Source organism: Trachurus trachurus, assembly GCF_905171665.1.
Source record: "Trachurus trachurus genome assembly, chromosome: 16".
Taxonomy (NCBI): Eukaryota; Metazoa; Chordata; class Actinopteri; order Carangiformes; family Carangidae; genus Trachurus; species Trachurus trachurus.
Genome location: NC_139902.1, coordinates 5,336,750 through 5,355,505, shown reverse-complemented (window position 1 = coordinate 5,355,505; position 18,756 = coordinate 5,336,750). Strand labels below are relative to the sequence as shown.

The window sequence follows — 18,756 nt, the reverse complement described above, 5'->3', positions numbered from 1 at the left end:
TAGGCTCTAATGTTCTCACGTAGGCTACAGACAACCTGTGTCCCTGTTTGTAGCCTAACACAGTTTAACTTTTCAGCCTGTTCATGTTTTGAGCTGTTGCGCATGGATATTGTTTGGATGCCGCGTGTTAAAATCCCAAATGAGATTATTTTACTTCTCCACTCTCGCCCACTGATGCGAAAACCAGATGAGTTGTAGTACAACGCAGTTAAATGACCTATTTTAAGATGTTGTGGGCTAGTAGCAGTAGCAGCCTGCTTGTGATGGACCCGGGCCAGTTGTTAAAAAATAGTTGTTTAAAATATTCTAAAATAATCTGCATTTCCCCCCACATTTAGAATATTAAATGATCCATGTGTCATTGTGGCTCTTCTCTGTACGGGTTTCTTACTCTCGTTTATGGCGCTCTCTGGTGGTGAACCCGCGTCCTGACCGCGGGCGGAACCTTTGAGCCGCCGACCCTCCTTGACCGCACGGACGTGTTTTGGTGTAACACACAACAATCCTTCGGGGGGCTCGAAGTTGAGCGCTGTGTCCGACATGTGTATGTCAAACCGTGAGTCGGCGGCTCGTCTAAACCCTCTGTATGCGTGTAAGTAAAACACCGCCGTTAACCTTGTAAAGTACGGTAACGGCTCTTCGTCGCTAGCTCGAGCACCTGAAGCTAAACCTCCATGTTTGATCCCGCCCTTCAGCCTTTAGCTTTAGCTTGGTCGAGCTAGCATGTCAACAAACTTGTAGCTGTAGTTGCGGCTGCTTCGATGTTGCAGATTATGACAAACGACACACGGGTTCTTTTTCATTTCGAACAAATAGGTCGCTACCGAACTTTTTCACACATGAAGCTCAGATTTACATGAGTCGTTGACATGTTGTAAGTTTGTAACCACTGTGACACATTTGACAGATTTGTAGGTATGTATAGTCCAGCCCGGTTCCACTGCAGTCAGCTGACCTCAAGGTTTATAATCTTTAAAACTCATTACAACACCGCAGCGCAGTTAATGTACACAGGTATACTGGGAAGAAGCTAGTTGGGGTTTTATACTTCTGTTGAAGCGGTTAAAACAAACGAGTGGCTGAAAACAATAGGCCATATAACACTGACTGTGTAGTGTGTTTAAAATGACTGTATAAAGTTAACATCAAAGTGATAGTGGGTACTTCTTAAAATGAATTTAATGTATATTTCCTCAGCTTTAAGTCATATTATACACCTATATATGGTTTAAATGTATCACAACTTGCTAGAATGTAGCAAAGGTTTAAATGTAACATGACTGTGGCATCACTAGTATGTATTATTCTGCTTATTTAAGTGTGGCTCTGTCCTGTTTCCAGACTGTAGGCAGATTCCTCTGAGATCCTTCTAGCTGCTTCTGAATCATGAGTGGCTCAAAGCCAGACATCCTGTGGTCTCCCCACCACCCTGACCGCTATGTCATCTGTGACTCTGAGCTGGGACTGTACCGGATTGGGCCTGTGGGCAGCGCAGAAACCAAGGCGGGCGCGCTCCCTCTGTCTGAAGAAACTGCTGCTACTTTACTTGCCATTAACTCTGACACCCCGTACATGAAATGTGTGGCCTGGTACCCAAAACATGAGCCCGAGTGTTTGCTTGCTGTGGGCCAAGCTAATGGCAGGGTGGTGCTCACCAGCCTGGGCCAGAGCCACAACTCCACATGTAAGGAGCTTGTGGGGAAAGAGTTTGTGCCCAAACATGCACGCCAGTGTAACACTTTAGCCTGGAACCCCGTGGACAGCAACCTGCTGGCTGCTGGGCTGGATAAGCACAGGGCCGACTTCTCCGTTCTCATATGGGACATCAGTAGTAAGTTTTCCCCAGAGGCCAGTGTGGCGGCCGAGAAGATCCGCCTCTCGTCCGTGGATTTGGACTCCAGCTCCGTAGTGACCAAACCCCTCTACGAGCTCGGCCAGAACGACGCTTGCCTCTCCCTCTGCTGGCTGCTTCGCGACCCAAAGCTGCTGTTGGCCGGCATGCACCGGAACCTGGCTATATTTGACCTGAGAAACACAAGCCAGAAGACATTTGTCAACACCAAGGCCATCCAGGGGGTGACGGTCGACCCGCACTTCCACGACCGTGTGGCGTCCTTCTTCGAGGGCCAGGTGGCCATCTGGGACCTGAGGAAGTTTGAGAAGCCCGTGCTCACGCTCACTGAGCAGCCAAAACCACTCACTAAGGTATGACAGGCTTTGATGTTTCATTAGCACAAGTTGGACTTTTTTTTTCATTACTATAACATGACATATTCATTTCCTTTCATTTGCATTTACCCCCTTATTACACCTGCACATAATCTTTACACTTATAATCAGGAATCATGTAAGAAAACAGTATGAATAAATTTTAAAATATGTAAATGATAAGATAAAATAATGATAGTAACAATTATATTACAGAAATTTAGAATAAGAGAAGGAGAAGATAATAAAATAATAATAATCATTTAAAAAAAAAATTAAAAATAAGTAAATAAATAAATCCACTCTGGATGTATACCCTCAAAAGATATGATGGTGTAAATGTGCCCGGTACCAGACCAGCAGTCCTAGTCCACAGACTGGTATTAACAAAGCTATGACAGGTTTCCATCATTTAATAGACAGGTTTTTGAAGCCATCGTGAGTAGGCCTATGTGATTTGCTCCATCTGGTAAATATCCCATATTTTTTGAATCCATACATTATATGTAGGGGGGTCTGGCTTTAACCATCAGATAGTTATGCATTTTAATGCCGCTGCGAACAGTATGTTTAAGAGGTATTTTTTTACATCTTTTCTTTCCATTCCTTCAGGAATTGCTCCTAATAATGTTATTATAGGGGTTTGAAAACCTCTAAAGAGCATCCAAAACATCTTTCCAGAATCGGTTCAGTTTAGGAAACAACCAGAATATGTGGGTGTGATTGGCAATCTCAGTACCAACAGGTTGTATTTTGAAAACTTTTTTGCAGATGCAGTTTATTGTTGGAACATTTTGTTTTGTGCACAGAAAGCTGGTGGTTACTTCAGTGATATCTTTCCAGGTGGCTTGGTGTCCAACTCGAACCGGCCTGCTGGCCACCCTGACGCGGGACAGCAACATCATCCGCCTCTACGACATGCAGCACGCCCCCACGCCCATCGGCGACGAGACGGAGCCCACCATCATCGAGCGGAGCGTGCAGCCGTGCGAGAGCCAGATCGGCAGCTTCGCGTGGCACCCGTCCTCCCAGAACCGCATGGTGGTGGTGTCGGCGGCCAACCGGGTCATGACCGACTTCACTGTGTTCGAGCGCATCTCGCTGGCCTGGAGCTCCACCACCTCGCTCATGTGGGCGTGCGGCAGACACCTGTACGACTGCGCGGAGGATGGAGCGGACGGGGCGGACGGAGCGGAGAGCGCCATCGAGAAAGACATCGCCACGAGGATGAGGCAGAGGGCTCAGTCCAGGTACGGGCACGATACCGTCCAGGTGTGGAGGAACCACCTGCTGGCCGGGGGGAACGACCCCCAGCTCAAGTCCTTGTGGTACGATCTGTTCTATATCCTTTATGATGATGAAGTGTGGAGTCAGTACTGCTGGTATAATTAATATTGATTAGACAATGATACTGTGAAGTCCCTGTTTAAAGATGCTGCCTTCCATAACTGTGCTTTACTCGTCCTTCTTCAGATTTTATTGGTCAGTCGCATGATCAAGGGTAGCTTATTTGCATGAATTTACCTCAAAAACAACTTTGTCTCATAACGTTCCATTATTATCTCATAGCGTGGTGAATGTGCAGGTCACAACTTGTCCACCAGAGCGTTTTGGAGTTGTTGGATTGTGTATTCGATGAGTTTGATGAGGGAAACCAAGAAATCCCATTAGCCTCCGTAACGTAGCTCTGAGCAGCTCACGGCTCTGCTCTGCCATTCTAAAAATACAGTAGCTTGCATTGACAATTAAAGGTAACAAACCTACTCCTAAAACTATAGGGATTATGGCAATGGGCCAATTTGCCAAAATCTTGAACTATCCCTTTAAGATCGGGAGGACGACCAGTGACCACTGCTTCGCAATCTGCCAACATGGGATGTACCCAGCTGCTGAGTGCCCCCATATTTATGATATAACATCAATACATGCACTAATGAAAGAGATAACTATCAGGGCCACTATGTCTAGATTTTGTAATTATAGCACCACAAAATTATTGTGTTGTTCAATTTAAAGCAAGACATACGACAGGTGCATGGGAGAAGACCCACGGCCGACAAAGTGAAACATTGTCTACGCTTGAGATAGACAGTGATTCATTTTTCATTTTTCTTATTTGTTCCATGCATGGACATTTTCAATTCGTACATTACTGACAATGAGATTACAATTTACACATTCCATGCCTAGAAAGGAGCAGGATAAAGATAACTTAAAGGGATACTTCACCCAAAATCGATATTTCACCAATTTTCTATTCACCGTCATGCCAAGGAAGGGTTTGGAGAACTTTCAGAGTTATCAAAACACTTTTGGAGTTCCATGGGGGGTCCGGCTGGCAATGGATTTCCATAAAATGGTGGCAGATAGTGCTCACTTTTGAATCATCCAAAACACACACTTTGAAACATCCAAATACCTCCATACTGCTCGTCTGTACTGACCCAAGTGTCCTGAAGCCGCAACATGAAAAAGTTGTTGTGAAAATTTGATCTCTGTTTTTAGCCTTGTTGTAGTAGTAGCTCCCAGTGGCTCTCGCAGCATGTGTGAGATTTGATGTGAGATGTTCGTCCATGTTTACATCATACATCCAATGGTTTACAACGACGAATGAACATCTCGCAGAAAACAGAGCCACGATGATTCTGAAAGTTCTCCGAACCCTTCCTTGGCATGACAGTAGAAAATTGGTGAATTATCGATTTTGGGTGAAGTATCCCTTTAAACAGTGATTTATTAAGGTCATTTTGAATACCTGATAAAATCTAACGGCCGAAACAATATTTTCTTTATAAATTTATAACCTATTGCAAGTGTAGCTTAACAATTTATAGAAATATGTAATAAAAACAATCCTCACTGATGATGATGATGAACATAACCAGCCAATAATCATCTCCTCCAGTGACTCAGCCTATCTAGTATGTCACAAATGCAGTTTCTTGTTATCTCTAAAATCATAATACCGGTACTTTCCGAACATAAAAACCCCATAAATACCATAGACACTGAGGCAAGGAATATAGAGATGTCCTTTTATCAGCACTGATTATTATTTGGATGTTAAACTGTAAAATCTGGATTTCCTCTGTTCAGCAGAGGAAACACTTCTTCCCTCCACATCAAACTGCACCAGTTGATGTGAATGAATGTGACGTTGTCTGACGTCTCTGTATCTAAACTGTTGTAGCTCTCGTCTTTAATCTGCCATGTTTGAATGTCGGTTATAATTCCTATGTAAGCATCACATATGAAGCAATGTGCGGAGGACATGGAGCTGAAACTGCAGGGGAACAAACAGTCTGTTGTCTACTCTGGTATCAAGAACATTGTCAAGACCAGCTCAGGTAAGAAACTGGCACAATGGCCACCTGAATATTTACTATGATTAAAGGGGAACTATGCAAGTCCAGTCGCTCTTCCTCTGTTTTGCTAACCCTCCTCTCGGCCATGTGCATTTGTTTACAACGAAGCGGACGAGAAATCAATCCATGGAGCGGTGGATAGAGATATATATCATATTCGCTGTTACAATGTGTATGTTTGTGTAGTCTTATATACAAGAGGTTATGGGTTACGGGGCGTGTTTGCCTCGCGAGAGCTGGGACACCGGGTCGGAGGCTTTGATCTTACAAGGTTGGTTTTCAGCCAAGAAAGAGACTCAGAAAACCTCCATTCTCCTTGTAACAATTCATCAAAAAAAGTAATCTATATAGCCAGCACAATTACTCCAAAGCTGTATTATAAAGGTTAAAATGTAGCATAGTTAAGGTAAAAATCCTGCCTAGTTCCTCTTAAAATGTGAGGAAGAATCAGAGCTTGGTTAAATACAGAGTTTGAGCGTTGTATTCCCCTGTACTGATGTTATTCTGCAAAATCTGACGAGCGATACACGTTTTTTCTCGTCGACCCAGGCACAACGGAGAGCCGCAGGTGCTGGAGCGGTTCAGACCGTCAGACGGACGTGCCGCGGTACCACAGCGAAGAGCGCAGCCTGGCCCTGCGGCTCTGCGGCTGGATCAGCCGGGGGCCCGAAATCGACGTGGAGACCTTCCTGCGATCGCTGGAGCAGGAACGCGAGTGGGAGCGGGCGGCCGCCGTCGCCCTGTTCAACCTGGACATCCGGCGGGCCATCCAGATCCTCAACAAAGGAGCCACCGCTGAGAAAGGTGAGGGTCGCGCCACGCCGCCATGGCGGGGCGGGGGGAGGGTGAGACCAGAGATGGGGGGGGTAGGAAGGAAGCAGGTGTGACTTTGAAGCCGAGTGTCAGGAAGGAGCAATGCTGCCTTTAGACAAAACACGTTATTGTAGTGCTGATGTTTTCAGTTGACATATACGGTAGTTATAATCAAAACTCACTGTGATTAGTGACCATCTTTTTATTTTAGTCTCCAAATCAGAGGGAAACTGTGAAAATACTCACAAGCACAAGCAATTTCTCTAGCGTTTAAACAAACCGTTCAAAACCTTAAGACACATTCTCACATCAAACATCAAAAATTCAGTTAACCAATTAATATTTGCAGATCATTGCGCCGACGTTTGCACGACTGATGTGTTTGCTGTCCTGTTTCTTACTTTGTTTTCCTAAATGAGCGGCAAATTTTGTCGCAGTAGTGGCGCCATGTACTTCAGTGAGTTGAGCAGGTGCCCTATGTGCAGAGGCTACAGTCCTCTCTGCAGCTGGCCCTAGTTCGAATCCCGCATCAGGTGGCCCTTTGCTGCATGTCATTCCCCCTCTCTCTGCTTCCCCATTTGTCTTTCTCAACTGTCCTTTAATGGCAAAAGCCCCAAAAAATTTACTGAAAAAATAAATAAAAATGAAGCAATAAACTCCAACCGTTTAAATAAAGGTGCATCTCAATAAAGTAGATGATGGAGGTCAGCAGTCTTCCCCATGATAGACACTATTTAAAGGGGAACTACTAACTATGCTAAGTCCACTGGCTTTTCAGCTGCTTTGCTAACCCTCTCCTGGCCATGTGCATTTGTTTACAACGAAGCTGTCGAGAAATCAATCAATAGAGCTGTAGTTTAATCTGTCATAAACAAGAGATTACAGGTTACTGGTCGCGGTGCGCAAAGACGAGAGCTGGGACACCGGGGCAGAGGATCTGATCTTAAGCTGTTTTTCAGCCAAGAGACGCAATAAGTGACACGCAAGCTGTTTAATTAATAAGGTAAAAAATGTAGCATAGTCAAGCTACAAATCCTGCATAGTTCCTCTTTAAAGGCTGCAGGTGTTGGAGTTCATTAGCTGATCAGAGTGTGACATCATTAGGTTACAAGAGTGAACTTTTTCACAATTTTCTAATATTTTTGATTTACCTAATTTCAGATTTTTATTAAATGTAAGCCATAATCATTACAATTAAAAGAAATACAGACATAAAATATTTCAGTCTGTGTGTAATGAATCTGTATGATAGATGAGTTTCACTGTTTGAACTGAACTACTGAGATAAATGAACTTTTCTATGAGATTCTAATTTACCGAGATGCACCTGTACAACATCACAACTGTCACACAATCAAAAAATTTCCCCATCCCATTGTCTCATACTCCACAGTGATCTCCCTCCGCATTGTTATGTTTTATATGTCCTGCTGATTCAGCAGGAAATGAAGGCAGCAATATTTACTGAGGCTTTTGTTACTTGTGGTTCCTGCACGGGGCTGGAGCTTGAAGAAATGCATGAAATGCACCAGTTTCATCGTTTGAGGTCAGCTGGGTCGAAAACCGCTCAGTAACGTAAAAAAAACACATAGAGTGATTTTCTTTTCTTTTCTTTCAGCAATATTTGACTCTTAGTTCCTGTGAATAGAAAAAACCTGTGTGCGGTGATATAAACAAGATTAGCTGGTGTGAAATAAATTATATTAAACCCTGATCTAAATCTTCACATGAAATGAAAACATCACGGGGAATTCGAGAAATGTAACCACCGTGTTTTCCGCCCAACACTGATCCAGTATCAGCTGCGGTGTTCTTCACGCCGAGGTTTAATGACCGCGGCACAGAGAGGGCTCCTGTTTACACACGTCTTAACTGAGAAAAATTCCACCAATGTAGGTCAAACGTTTTTCTGCTGCGCGTTCTAATGAAGGTTTCCTGAGCATGACTGACGGCCGATTCATTAGATAAGGCATGTCAACAGTTAGTGTGCGTTTTTTTTTTCTTCTTCTCAAAACGGCGGCTCTGATGTAACGGTGCTGATTGTCATCTGCACACTTGAGCAAACACATGAACATTTGTGATAGTGGTCCGGACCGTTCAGCTTGACATGTTCCCAGCGTGTTCCTTCAACTGCCTTTGTTACTTTTGCAGACAAAACAGACATGAAAATAATATTAATAATCTGTAATTAATCTGTAATCCTGAAAGATGGCTGCTGAACTTCTCATCTTGCTCTCAGCAGCAATAAAGCAAGTAGAGTATTTCCCCAAAATGTCAATCTCCACTTACTACACTCCACTGATGTTGAAACTGTTTCATGCCTTTTGCATCACTTTGTAACTGACATTTCTTTCTTTCCCTCCTCTAAACAACTCATCTGTACCTCTGAGAAGAGAGAGAGCGACTGAACGCTCCACAGTTGTTGACAAGTGCTTTAAAGCTCTGGTTGTGAAGCTGTTTTTAATGTGACTTTTGTATATCCACCAAACAAAGGCCTCACTAGACACCATGTTGGGTTGGCATCGCACCAGCTGACCAATGAGTACTCTACAGTACATTATTGCATGAGTAACAATACTGATAAGAATAATACTAATAATGATAATGATCTAGTATGGTGGTGATGTCACCATAGTTACCAAATCGGTCCACAGACAGACATATAAACACCTGCCAGAGTCATCAAAACTGCCTCGGGGGTAGTTGCTGTTACCGTAGACGTCTCCAGAAGCATGACACATACACACACACACACACACACACACACACACAAAGGGTGAAAACATAATATCATTATGGAGCCTGCAGATGTCATTGCTGTTTAACTGTATTGCCTCGTACAAAGAGGAGTGTCTGTCGTTCAGCCGGCGCCTCGTCGTCCGCAGTGGGTTGGACAAAATATCACCAACACCTGTCAACAAAACAAAGACTTACAGTTCATCCTCCAGTCTCAACAAAAACATTGTAAACTTCATGAAGGAGGTTTTATTGCAGGACTGTTGTTCCTAATAAACTGACAACTGGGCGTACTGTTCATATAGAAACAAAAGAAGGTCACGGTTCAGAAGCTTCACTCTCCTGCTAAAAAAAAACCTTCCAGCCAATAGGTGTAGCTTTGCTCCAGCACAGACTCCGCAGAAGGTAAATAACCCCGCTCCTCCTCGGTCTTCTTGTTATTTGCAGGTGACCTGAACCTGAATGTGGTTGCCATGGCTCTGTCAGGCTACACCGATGAGAAGTCCTCCCTGTGGAGGGAGATGTGCAGCTCTCTGCGGCTGCAGCTGAAGAACCCCTACCTCTGCGTCATGTTTGCCTTTCTCACCAGTGAGCCTGGAGCCTACGACGGCGTGCTGGTATTGGATTCTCTAAACATCATAGACTTTTGAAAGCAGAGCAGAAAGAGAGAGAGAGTGAAAAAAAAAATCATTGGCACTTCTTTTCTCACTTCACAGTAGTGGGTTTGTTTTCACTTCGTAAAAAGCTTTACATATGTGTTGAAAAGGTCAGTTATACTCCAGTGGTCTTTATGGAGAAAAATCCTCAGGTGCACAGGAAGTGATGTGTTTTACATTTTGGTCATCGGAGCTTGAAGTCATAAAAACACCTCACCAAAAATGAACCGATGCCTAGAACAGAGTGTGTTTATGCTTTTTTCCTCCCATTGGTTGCATCAGATTCTGGCCACCAGCTGCTGTCACATTTATTTATCTCTTTAGACCTTTTCCCAGCCAATAGTGATGACTCCATGATAAGAATATTCAGTTATTTTGCCTTTGTTTCTTGACATCTTTTCTTTTTTTTCAGAATAGATGATTTGTCTCCTGTAGATATGTATCAATAAGAAGAGGAGTTTATTTTGTGTCAATGTCAAGCCTCATATTCTATGTATTAAACATTGAAGGCTTATGTGAATTGAAAAATGTGAAATACTTGTGTTTCAGTATGAGAGCAGCGTGGCCGTACGAGACCGAGTTGCCTTTGCCTGTATGTTCCTCAACGATGCCCAGGTAACCCATGACAAACTCAAACTTTTAATAGCAAATTACATCCTCATGATACCATAATGTAGGTCTTTACGCACCGCTTCTCAGTGAAAGTTTATAAACTGGATCTCTCTCTCGGTTGCAGCTGCCTCGATACATCGACAAATTAACCAACGAGATGAAGGAGGCGGGAAACCTCGAGGGCATCCTGTTGACGGGGCTGAGCAAAGACGGCGTGGACCTCATGGAGAGCTACGTGGATCATACCGGAGACGTCCAGACTGCCAGCTTCTGCATGCTGAAGGTACAACAGCAGACGATCTATGCAAACGGTCGTCCTTTACACATCTACACCAAGTATAATTGGAAAGAAAAAGGTATTTTGTGACATTTAGTGTCAGATCTACTAAATATGGCTTTGAGGCATCTAAGAATATTCAATTAGTACAGAAACTAAGGCTGCTGTGTGTCATTCTCAGATAACATACAGCAAATTAAAGGGCATTTCCAGTCGTAATCAATGTTAAATCACCTATGATCAGTTCATTTTATACCATCCATACTCCCAACTGCAGCATGTGGACGTATATATTTGTTTTTGTTCAAGAATCTATCATTTTTTCAATGTCCATTATGGGCTCCGGACTAATTTTGAAATTGATCTGTGGTTGCAAGTAACGTCTTTTTGACCATCATTTAAATTTTAAAATTCGCTTTACAATTAAATTCAATCAAAATTCGGACCTACCGCGTCTTCCGCATTGTTCTTTTCCGGGACGAAATGCCCTTTAAGGTAAAAAAAACAGAAAAAGTTTTGATTCTGCAGCTTGAACTTATTTGGGCCTGATGCAAATAAACATGATTTTTGGAAGGTAAAAATAAGATATAGATAAGGTGTACAGCTATATTAATATCTATTTTTATTTTATAAAGAAGCATTTTATGGAGCTAATGTATTCCCTCATTCTGGGAAAGATGCACTGGTGTGGGCGGAGTTGTATTTTGTTTAATTTTTAAAACTAATAAGCATTTTAGTCCAAAAGACTAAGACTAAATCTAAAATAGCTGCCAAAAACAACACTTGCGTCTCCACCTGTAAAACGTCATGGGCTCAGTGCAGCAGTACAGCGCCACATGGTTGAACCTTACTGCCAACTACTAGTCTATTTAACCAGGAAAGCTGAGAATGGTGCTTTTTTAACTTTGCAGTGCACACAGGCCGCAGTAACCTACAGGAAGTGACCCAGAGTACGAAGGTTTAATGAATAACCTAAATGAACTCAATACAAATCTACAACACAGAAAGAAAAAGGAAAGTGTGTGTCTTTCACAGTCGGAGAAGCAGATACACATGAACACGCCAAAACACGCCTTTTCATTTGAAAAAGGTCACCAATGTTATTCTTAACATAATTACCTGTTACTGCTGTAAAAATCCAAAGCATCTGAGTTGTTGTCTTTCTTGCATCTGGTTTTATAAAGAAATAATGAGGAAATAGAAGTGGTGGAACAGGTCTGGAGCTCCTCAGAGTTCTGTGAAACACCTAATCATGGATTTTCATTTTCTTTCTCGCTTGGTTTAACCTGACGCTGAAAAGAACAGTGAATGAGTAGTATACCTTTACATATGTTTACACAAACATGTATACATTCCAGCAGAGGGATGGGTGAGCTTTGTGGAAACAGGTCGCAGTTCACTCCTGACTGAATGCTTTCTGCGTCCTGCTGCACCCAGGCTGAAGTGCAAAAATGAAACAAGTCAAGTGTAACAACAACAAAAAAAAACCTCTTCCAACAGGGTTCACCAGGTGAAGTGCTGAAGGATCCTCGAGTCCAGTGCTGGATAGAAAACTACCGCAACCTGCTGGACGCGTGGAGGTTCTGGCACAAACGGGCTGAGTTTGACATCCACAGAGGCAAAATGGACCCCAGCTCCAAACCACTGGCCCAGGTAACCAATGTCAGGCCAGGGTTGTTGTTGCTTATTTGTTCATTTATTATACTGCTTTGCTTGTATTGCTCGTTGTATTGCTGACTTTTATCCTGTAAAGCACTTTGGCTGGCCTCCGGCCTTTAAAGGTGCTATATAAATAAAGCTGACATTGACATTGACATTTTGATAACTGGTGCTGAAACAATGAATCAATTCGGTGATGGTGATCAGATTTGGGGAATTTTGAAGATACCGGTAGATAGATCTACTGTAGATCAGGCATGGGCAAACTAACTAAACATATGTGACCTCTGAAATTGAATGCAACTTGAATTCAAGTTTTCTTTTACTTTTAGGGGTTATAGTTTACACAAACACTCTCCATCCACTTGATACTGGCCCGGCCGCTCTGTCGAATTTTAAAACTCATTGTGGCCACTGAGGAAAAACGTTTGCCCACCCCAGATCTAGATTCTGGACTTTGTTGTCATTACACCAACATATGCAATGAAATTTGGGGTGCTCAAACCAAAAACTGTGTGCAAAAATATCATAATATACACAATTATACAATAAAAAGAAGAAAATCTAAAAAAAAATAGAATAAACAAGGTACCGAATAAGACGACACGGTGCGTTTTGCTTGAGCTGTGAGTGAGATATTGCATTGTGGATGTAATGTTGCACTTCACAGTAGTGATTCTACTGAGGAAGTGGACAATACTTTCATCATTATAGCTTGAATATTATAGAAGTTTTGAACAACACAACAAGGAATCAAATGGTAAACATTAATTATTAATATAAATATGTTGGGTAAGGTCGTTGCAGCCATAAATACTTGTATTTGATAATCTCCCTCATTAAAAGTTACTGGTTAGCTTTGACAGCAACACATTTCAGAAAGGCTTTGTTATCTCAGTGAAGCAGCATCAACATTCCTTCTCCCCCAGCTCTGACCTGATGTGGCACTGGCAGTCTGTCCGTGTACCGCCTTACACATTACTCGCCTCATAACGAAGTAGGATGCTTGTACTGTTTATTACAGCACACACACACATCGGTGCCAAGCGATCTGAAGGGTGTCAGCTAAGCACATAACACCCACGGCTTTTCTCTCCAATTCTCGTCATAAAACCTGCGCTGGTTAGTTTCCTCCTCTCTGAATCACACACAGCATACACTCTTCCTTTATTATTTTATAAATCCAAATGCTCCGAATGTTTATTGGGTGATTACGAGGTACCCGGTGCTGCAAACAGAACCTGGCACCCTTTAACGTTCCAATAATCACAGTTAATCACGCTGGGATTATTGCTGTATTATCTAATACTTATCTCTATGACAAAAAAAAAGAAAAGAAAAAGCTTGACAGCTGGCGGGTACGTCCATGTTGGTATTTACCTCGGTGCTCGTCGGGGCCTTATCAACCCGACCTTTGTGTTTGTTCTCCCACCACAGGTGTTTGTGAGCTGCAACTTCTGCGGGAAGTCCATCTCCTACAGCTGCTCGGCCATGCCGCACCAGGGCCGCGGCTTCAGCCAGTACGGCGTCAGCGGCTCGCCCACCAAGTCCAAAGTGACCAGTTGCCCCGGGTGCAGGAAACCGCTGCCCCGCTGCGCCCTCTGCCTCATGAACATGGGCACACCTGTTTCCAATTGCCCAGGTAAAGCTGCCCTGTGTGTCGACAGATGCTCATCTGATATTTCCAGCAACAGCGACACATCTCGTTGCAGCTTAAGTGGCTGTAATACTTAACTGAGCATTCTGCAGGCGTGGATACGTGGACTTTGATCCGCTCGCACAGAGTCTGTGGGCCAATCGGGCCTCCTCGGTCAGCAGTTAATATTGACTCGTGGATAAATCTGTTTCTCTTGGCAGGGACCGGGAAGTCGGACGAGAAGGTGGACTTGACGAGGGAGAACAAACTCGCTCAGTTCAACAACTGGTTCACATGGTGTCACAACTGTCGCCACGGCGGCCACGCTGGACATATGCTCAGCTGGTTCAGGTGAGGCCCTGGATGCTGAGCGTGTGAATGTGATTAGCTACGGTCCATGTTCCCTCTGTTTATTTGATTTCTAGTAGTCAAGATCTTGACACAAAGCATTTTATTGAACTAAAAAAAAAAAGTAAAATTAGAATTCAAAAGCGTTATAATATAACCAGTCAGATGCAAGAATTGAATACCCATCAGTATAAAATGCAAAATGATTTTAAAGATGCTGTTTATTACCACCCACTTCACTGTAAAAGTAAATGTAATGTTAACGAAGGACAACTCCTCTGCCAGAGTACACTGGTCTCTTGCTCTATTTAAAGGGATAGTTCAACATTTTGGAAAATTAGCCATAATCCCTATAGTTTAAGGAGTAGGTTCGTTACCTTTAATTGTTGGTGCAAGCTGTTTTGAGATTGGCCATGCAGAGATACAAGCTGCTCAGCTAACGCAAAGGAGGCTCACGGTATTTCCAGGCTTTCAAATACACAATCTAACAACTCCAAAACGCTGTTGTGGAGAAGTCTTTGCCAAGGCATGTTTTTTTTTCACCTGATGTTGCCTACAGGGTTTACTTTAAAGGGATATTTCAACATTTTGACAAATTGGCCCATTGCCCTAATCCCTATAGTCTTATGGTTTGTTACCTTTAATTGTCGGTGCAAGCTATTTTTAGATCGGCGGGGCAGAGATGTGAGCTGCTACCAACGACTCCAAAACACTCTCGTGGACAAGTTGTGACCTGCACATTCACCACGCTATGAAGTAATAATGAAACGTTACGAGACAGAGTTGTTTTCAAGGCAAGTGCAGTCGATTTTCGGCACAACACCGGCTACGAATTTACCTCGAAAACAACTCCGCCTCTTAACGTTCCATTATTATCTCATAGCTCATAGTGTGGTGCTATAGGGATTATGGCCATGGGTCAATTTGCCAAAATGTTGAAATATCCCTTTAAACTAAACCCTGTAGGCAACATCATGAAAAAAAAACATGCCTTGGCAAAGACTTTAGTTCTTTGCTTTGTTTTATTACTGGGCTGGTGAATAAAAACAGAATTTGGAGCCACATTCTTTGGGCATCATAAAATTCTGTGTATCATAAAAAGCTTCAATATTCATTCTTCTCAAAGAGCAATTAGCAAAACGAGCTTCCAGAATGATTTTTCATATTTCAGTATCAGCAGTGTTATGAACAGACGGTACACTGACCGGCTCTATTCTTCTTTATCCTTGTTGCTAACATCTGAAACATCTGTATTACCTGCGGTCAGCACGTTGTGTCTGGTCTTCATGTGGTTTCCGTCTAAACTGACCTCCATGTGTCTGTTCCAGAGACCACACAGAGTGCCCGGTGTCGGCCTGTACGTGTAAATGCATGCAGCTGGACACCACAGGGAACCTGGTGCCTTCAGACAGCAGCTAAACGGGGGGGGTCAACCGTGGACCAGCCGTCAGCCCCACGGCCCACCGGGCGCCAACGTCTCACCGCTGCACCCACCGGCGGGCAAAGGACAAAGGGTGACGGCAGCCGGTCCTCCTCCTGAAGCGGCCGCTCGACGACAATGAAATACCTTCAAGTCATAGTCTAGTGAATGTAACCTTTATAACAGAGCCCGATATGAAGAAGGGAGTCAGTGTGTGTTACTGATAGTGACTAACCCAAGCAATGACAAGAAAGGGAGCAAATGCAAAACTCACACGCTCTGCTAATGTAAATCCCACTCAGGAGAAAACACAAAGAGGCTCAGCTGTAATCAGCCTCTTCCAATCTAACCTGAATCAGGCTTGTGATTTTGTCATGATCTATTTAAAAAAAAAAAAAAAAAAAAAAATCAAAATGTCCACTCTCACATCAGGTTGTAACGATGTGAACACAGGTGCCAATATGTCTGAGCTATATTTTGTGGCTTGTGTTTTAATACGCTATTTAACGTCTGTGTTTGTCTTATGAAAGGATCTTCACATACCTCATGGAAGCATTGTTTCGGGGGGTGGGGGGGTGGGAGGGTGGGGGTGGTGAGGGACGGCGCCCCCCCGGGTGACGGGAGCGGAGTCGAGCGCACAATAACAAAAACTCTCTTGCTCTCTTCATGTTCCTCTGTGCCACTGTTCTTCTGGCGTTGCGCGGGGAGGGCTTCCAAGTGTGAGGGGATGGTTTTGTTGGTCGGTTGGTTGGTTGTGTGTGTGTTGGGGGGGGGGGGAATTGGAGAAGGTCGGGGTGGTGGGTGAGGAGGAGGAGGAGGAGGAGGAAGGTGGGAGTGTGCATCTGTATTCAGCAGCCCACTCCAGGCCTGTGGCCCATGAAAGAAGCTCCCCAGAAAACAGCAGCTGCTCGGCACTCTGACAAGACCCTCCAGATTGTTCCCCTCATAAAGAACCTCAGCTGCCGGAACACTATTGACTCAAAGAGAGGGGTGAGAGAACAGACAGCCTGAGCCCTGTAACCCCCCCCCCCTCACCCCCTCACCCCCCACCACCTTCTATACCCTCCAACATACACCGACCTGCCCTCTCTTTCTCTCTCTTTTTCTGGTGCCCAAATTGCATCCAAAAAAACTATGCATACCACACATCAATCCAAGGATGGGCGCCGTCTGCAGGGTGGGGGGGTGGGGGGTGCGTGGGGAGGGGGCCGCCGTGTGTAAGCCGCATTGTAAATGGGTTTTTCTCTCTTTCTGTGCCACCCTCCCCGCTCTGTCACTAACCCAGGGAGGCATTGTAAGTGAGAGGCGGCCTGCACCAGAGCTGGCTAAATCACTTAGTCATGGAGTAGGGAGGAGGAGGAGGAGTCCGGGTGGATGGGATGTGATGGGGACGGGAGGGGTGGGGGGGGGGGGGGGGGCACAGGAGCTACTGTATGCTGCTTTCACCAGGATCTCTTCCTGGTGTGGGAGGCTTTATAGGTCTCGCATGCCCTTTTGTGAACTATTTTGGAGTGGAGCTGACAAATTGGCGAGCCGTGTAGCGTCCCGAAAAAACAGAGTGGCTGGCATTTCATCCTTTCAGTGTTTTCTTGTGTTTTGCCTTTTAAATAAATTCCGACTGACAAATTGGAGCGCCGCTGAATGGGGTCTTTTTCCATACGTTTGCATGGTTTATTTTTTACATTATCATGTTGCATAGACGCAGATGGTGTGGGTTCTCTGTCGTGTGCGTACTCGTCCTCCTGCATAAACGTGTTGAGTCACACCGCTTTCTCCCATGGGAACTCCCACAGAATCGCAAACCATCAGCGCAGGCTGGAAGACGAAGACGAACAAAAACAATGAAATCTGGGCCTCAGATCTTGACAAGCAATAAAACTCCATATTTACCAGTTTTTGATCTCGCAAACAGCTAATGACACATCAGCCTTTTCACATGGTCCATTAGTAACTGTTCTTTTAATCAAACCACATGATCTCCCTGCAGTTTATCCACTTGTCATGTAATTGCAGATGTTCAGATTTCTACATTTGGAAGAGCTCTGGACCAAGTTGGCCTAAAACTGAAGAGACTGAGACTGAAATGCACTCTTTACCACATAAGTTGACCAACAACTTGAATCAGAACCAACTTTAGTGGCCTGGTATGTTAAAGCGTATGAGGAATTTGACTCAGGTTTCTTGTAACTCTCAGTGCACTTTCAATAACATATATGCAGGAAAATGTGAAATAGGGTCTGACAAAGATGAGCAGCGCCATTATTTCCCTCATTATGTTAGTATTTGATGAATAAAATGCCCATTGCAACTTCCCAGAAGTCAGTGTAAGGTCTTCAAATATCCAGAAATATGCAGTTTACAGTTATATAAAAGAGCAAAAAGCTGATTTTTGTTGCTGGAACCACAGATTGTTTGCCATTTTTTCTCTTTTGCTTGAAAAATAATTGAAACAATACCCCACTGTGAAAGTAGTTGCAAATTATGTTTTTGTTGATTCTGATGATAAATTGACTAATCATTTCACATCTCATTAAAAAACAATTGAGCGGTAGCATCTGTTCATGGGTCAAAGTGTTATAATAAACTGGATGTACCGTGCTAGAAATATTGCACGGATAATGTAAAAACATCACTCTGTGAGGTCCATTAGCAGGGTTCAATGAAAAATAGGAAAAGTAAACAAATATATTTCTATTACAACTAGGGAAAGGACCAGATTAACTTTCAACAAGGCCCTGGCACTGATAATGGGTGTCTGGCCCCTATCAACCCCTGCTGTACAAGGCAGGGATGGTTGCAGTGCGCATGTAAGTGATTGATAAAACACAACAGTAGTCACAGCTCAATACAAACTAAAATAATGAAGTTCTTTTAACTATGCAAGGCCCCAATACTAAGCTGATATAGTTAAGAGTATTAGAGGTGTAAATTACAGACAAATTCGCCATTAAGGAAATGATGTACTTTCACACGTCAGTGTTTAACTGTGTCATGTCCTTATTAGTACTCAATCCAAATGGTATGGG

General features: G+C 43.6%; 1 protein-coding gene across 2 annotated transcripts; it reads left to right on the top strand.

The window, feature by feature from the left end:
• The first annotated feature begins 489 nt into the window (after window positions 1-489).
• On the top strand, window positions 490-17,701 carry mios (missing oocyte, meiosis regulator, homolog). 2 transcript variants are annotated; one of them, XM_083989406.1, is made up of 12 exons: window positions 490-592; window positions 1,342-2,205; window positions 3,052-3,554; window positions 5,461-5,555; window positions 6,123-6,377; window positions 9,570-9,739; window positions 10,328-10,393; window positions 10,515-10,673; window positions 12,168-12,320; window positions 13,764-13,968; window positions 14,184-14,313; window positions 15,639-17,701. In XM_083989406.1, exons 2-12 carry the CDS (start codon window positions 1,387-1,389, stop codon window positions 15,727-15,729), a joined length of 2,646 nt encoding a protein of 881 aa, XP_083845532.1. In that variant the 5' UTR covers window positions 490-592; window positions 1,342-1,386; the 3' UTR covers window positions 15,730-17,701. The 2 variants fall into 2 exon arrangements, with proteins under 2 accessions (XP_083845532.1, XP_083845533.1); XM_083989407.1 differs by having other exon boundaries at window positions 537-592; window positions 1,320-2,205.
• Window positions 17,702-18,756: the final 1,055 nt, after the last annotated feature.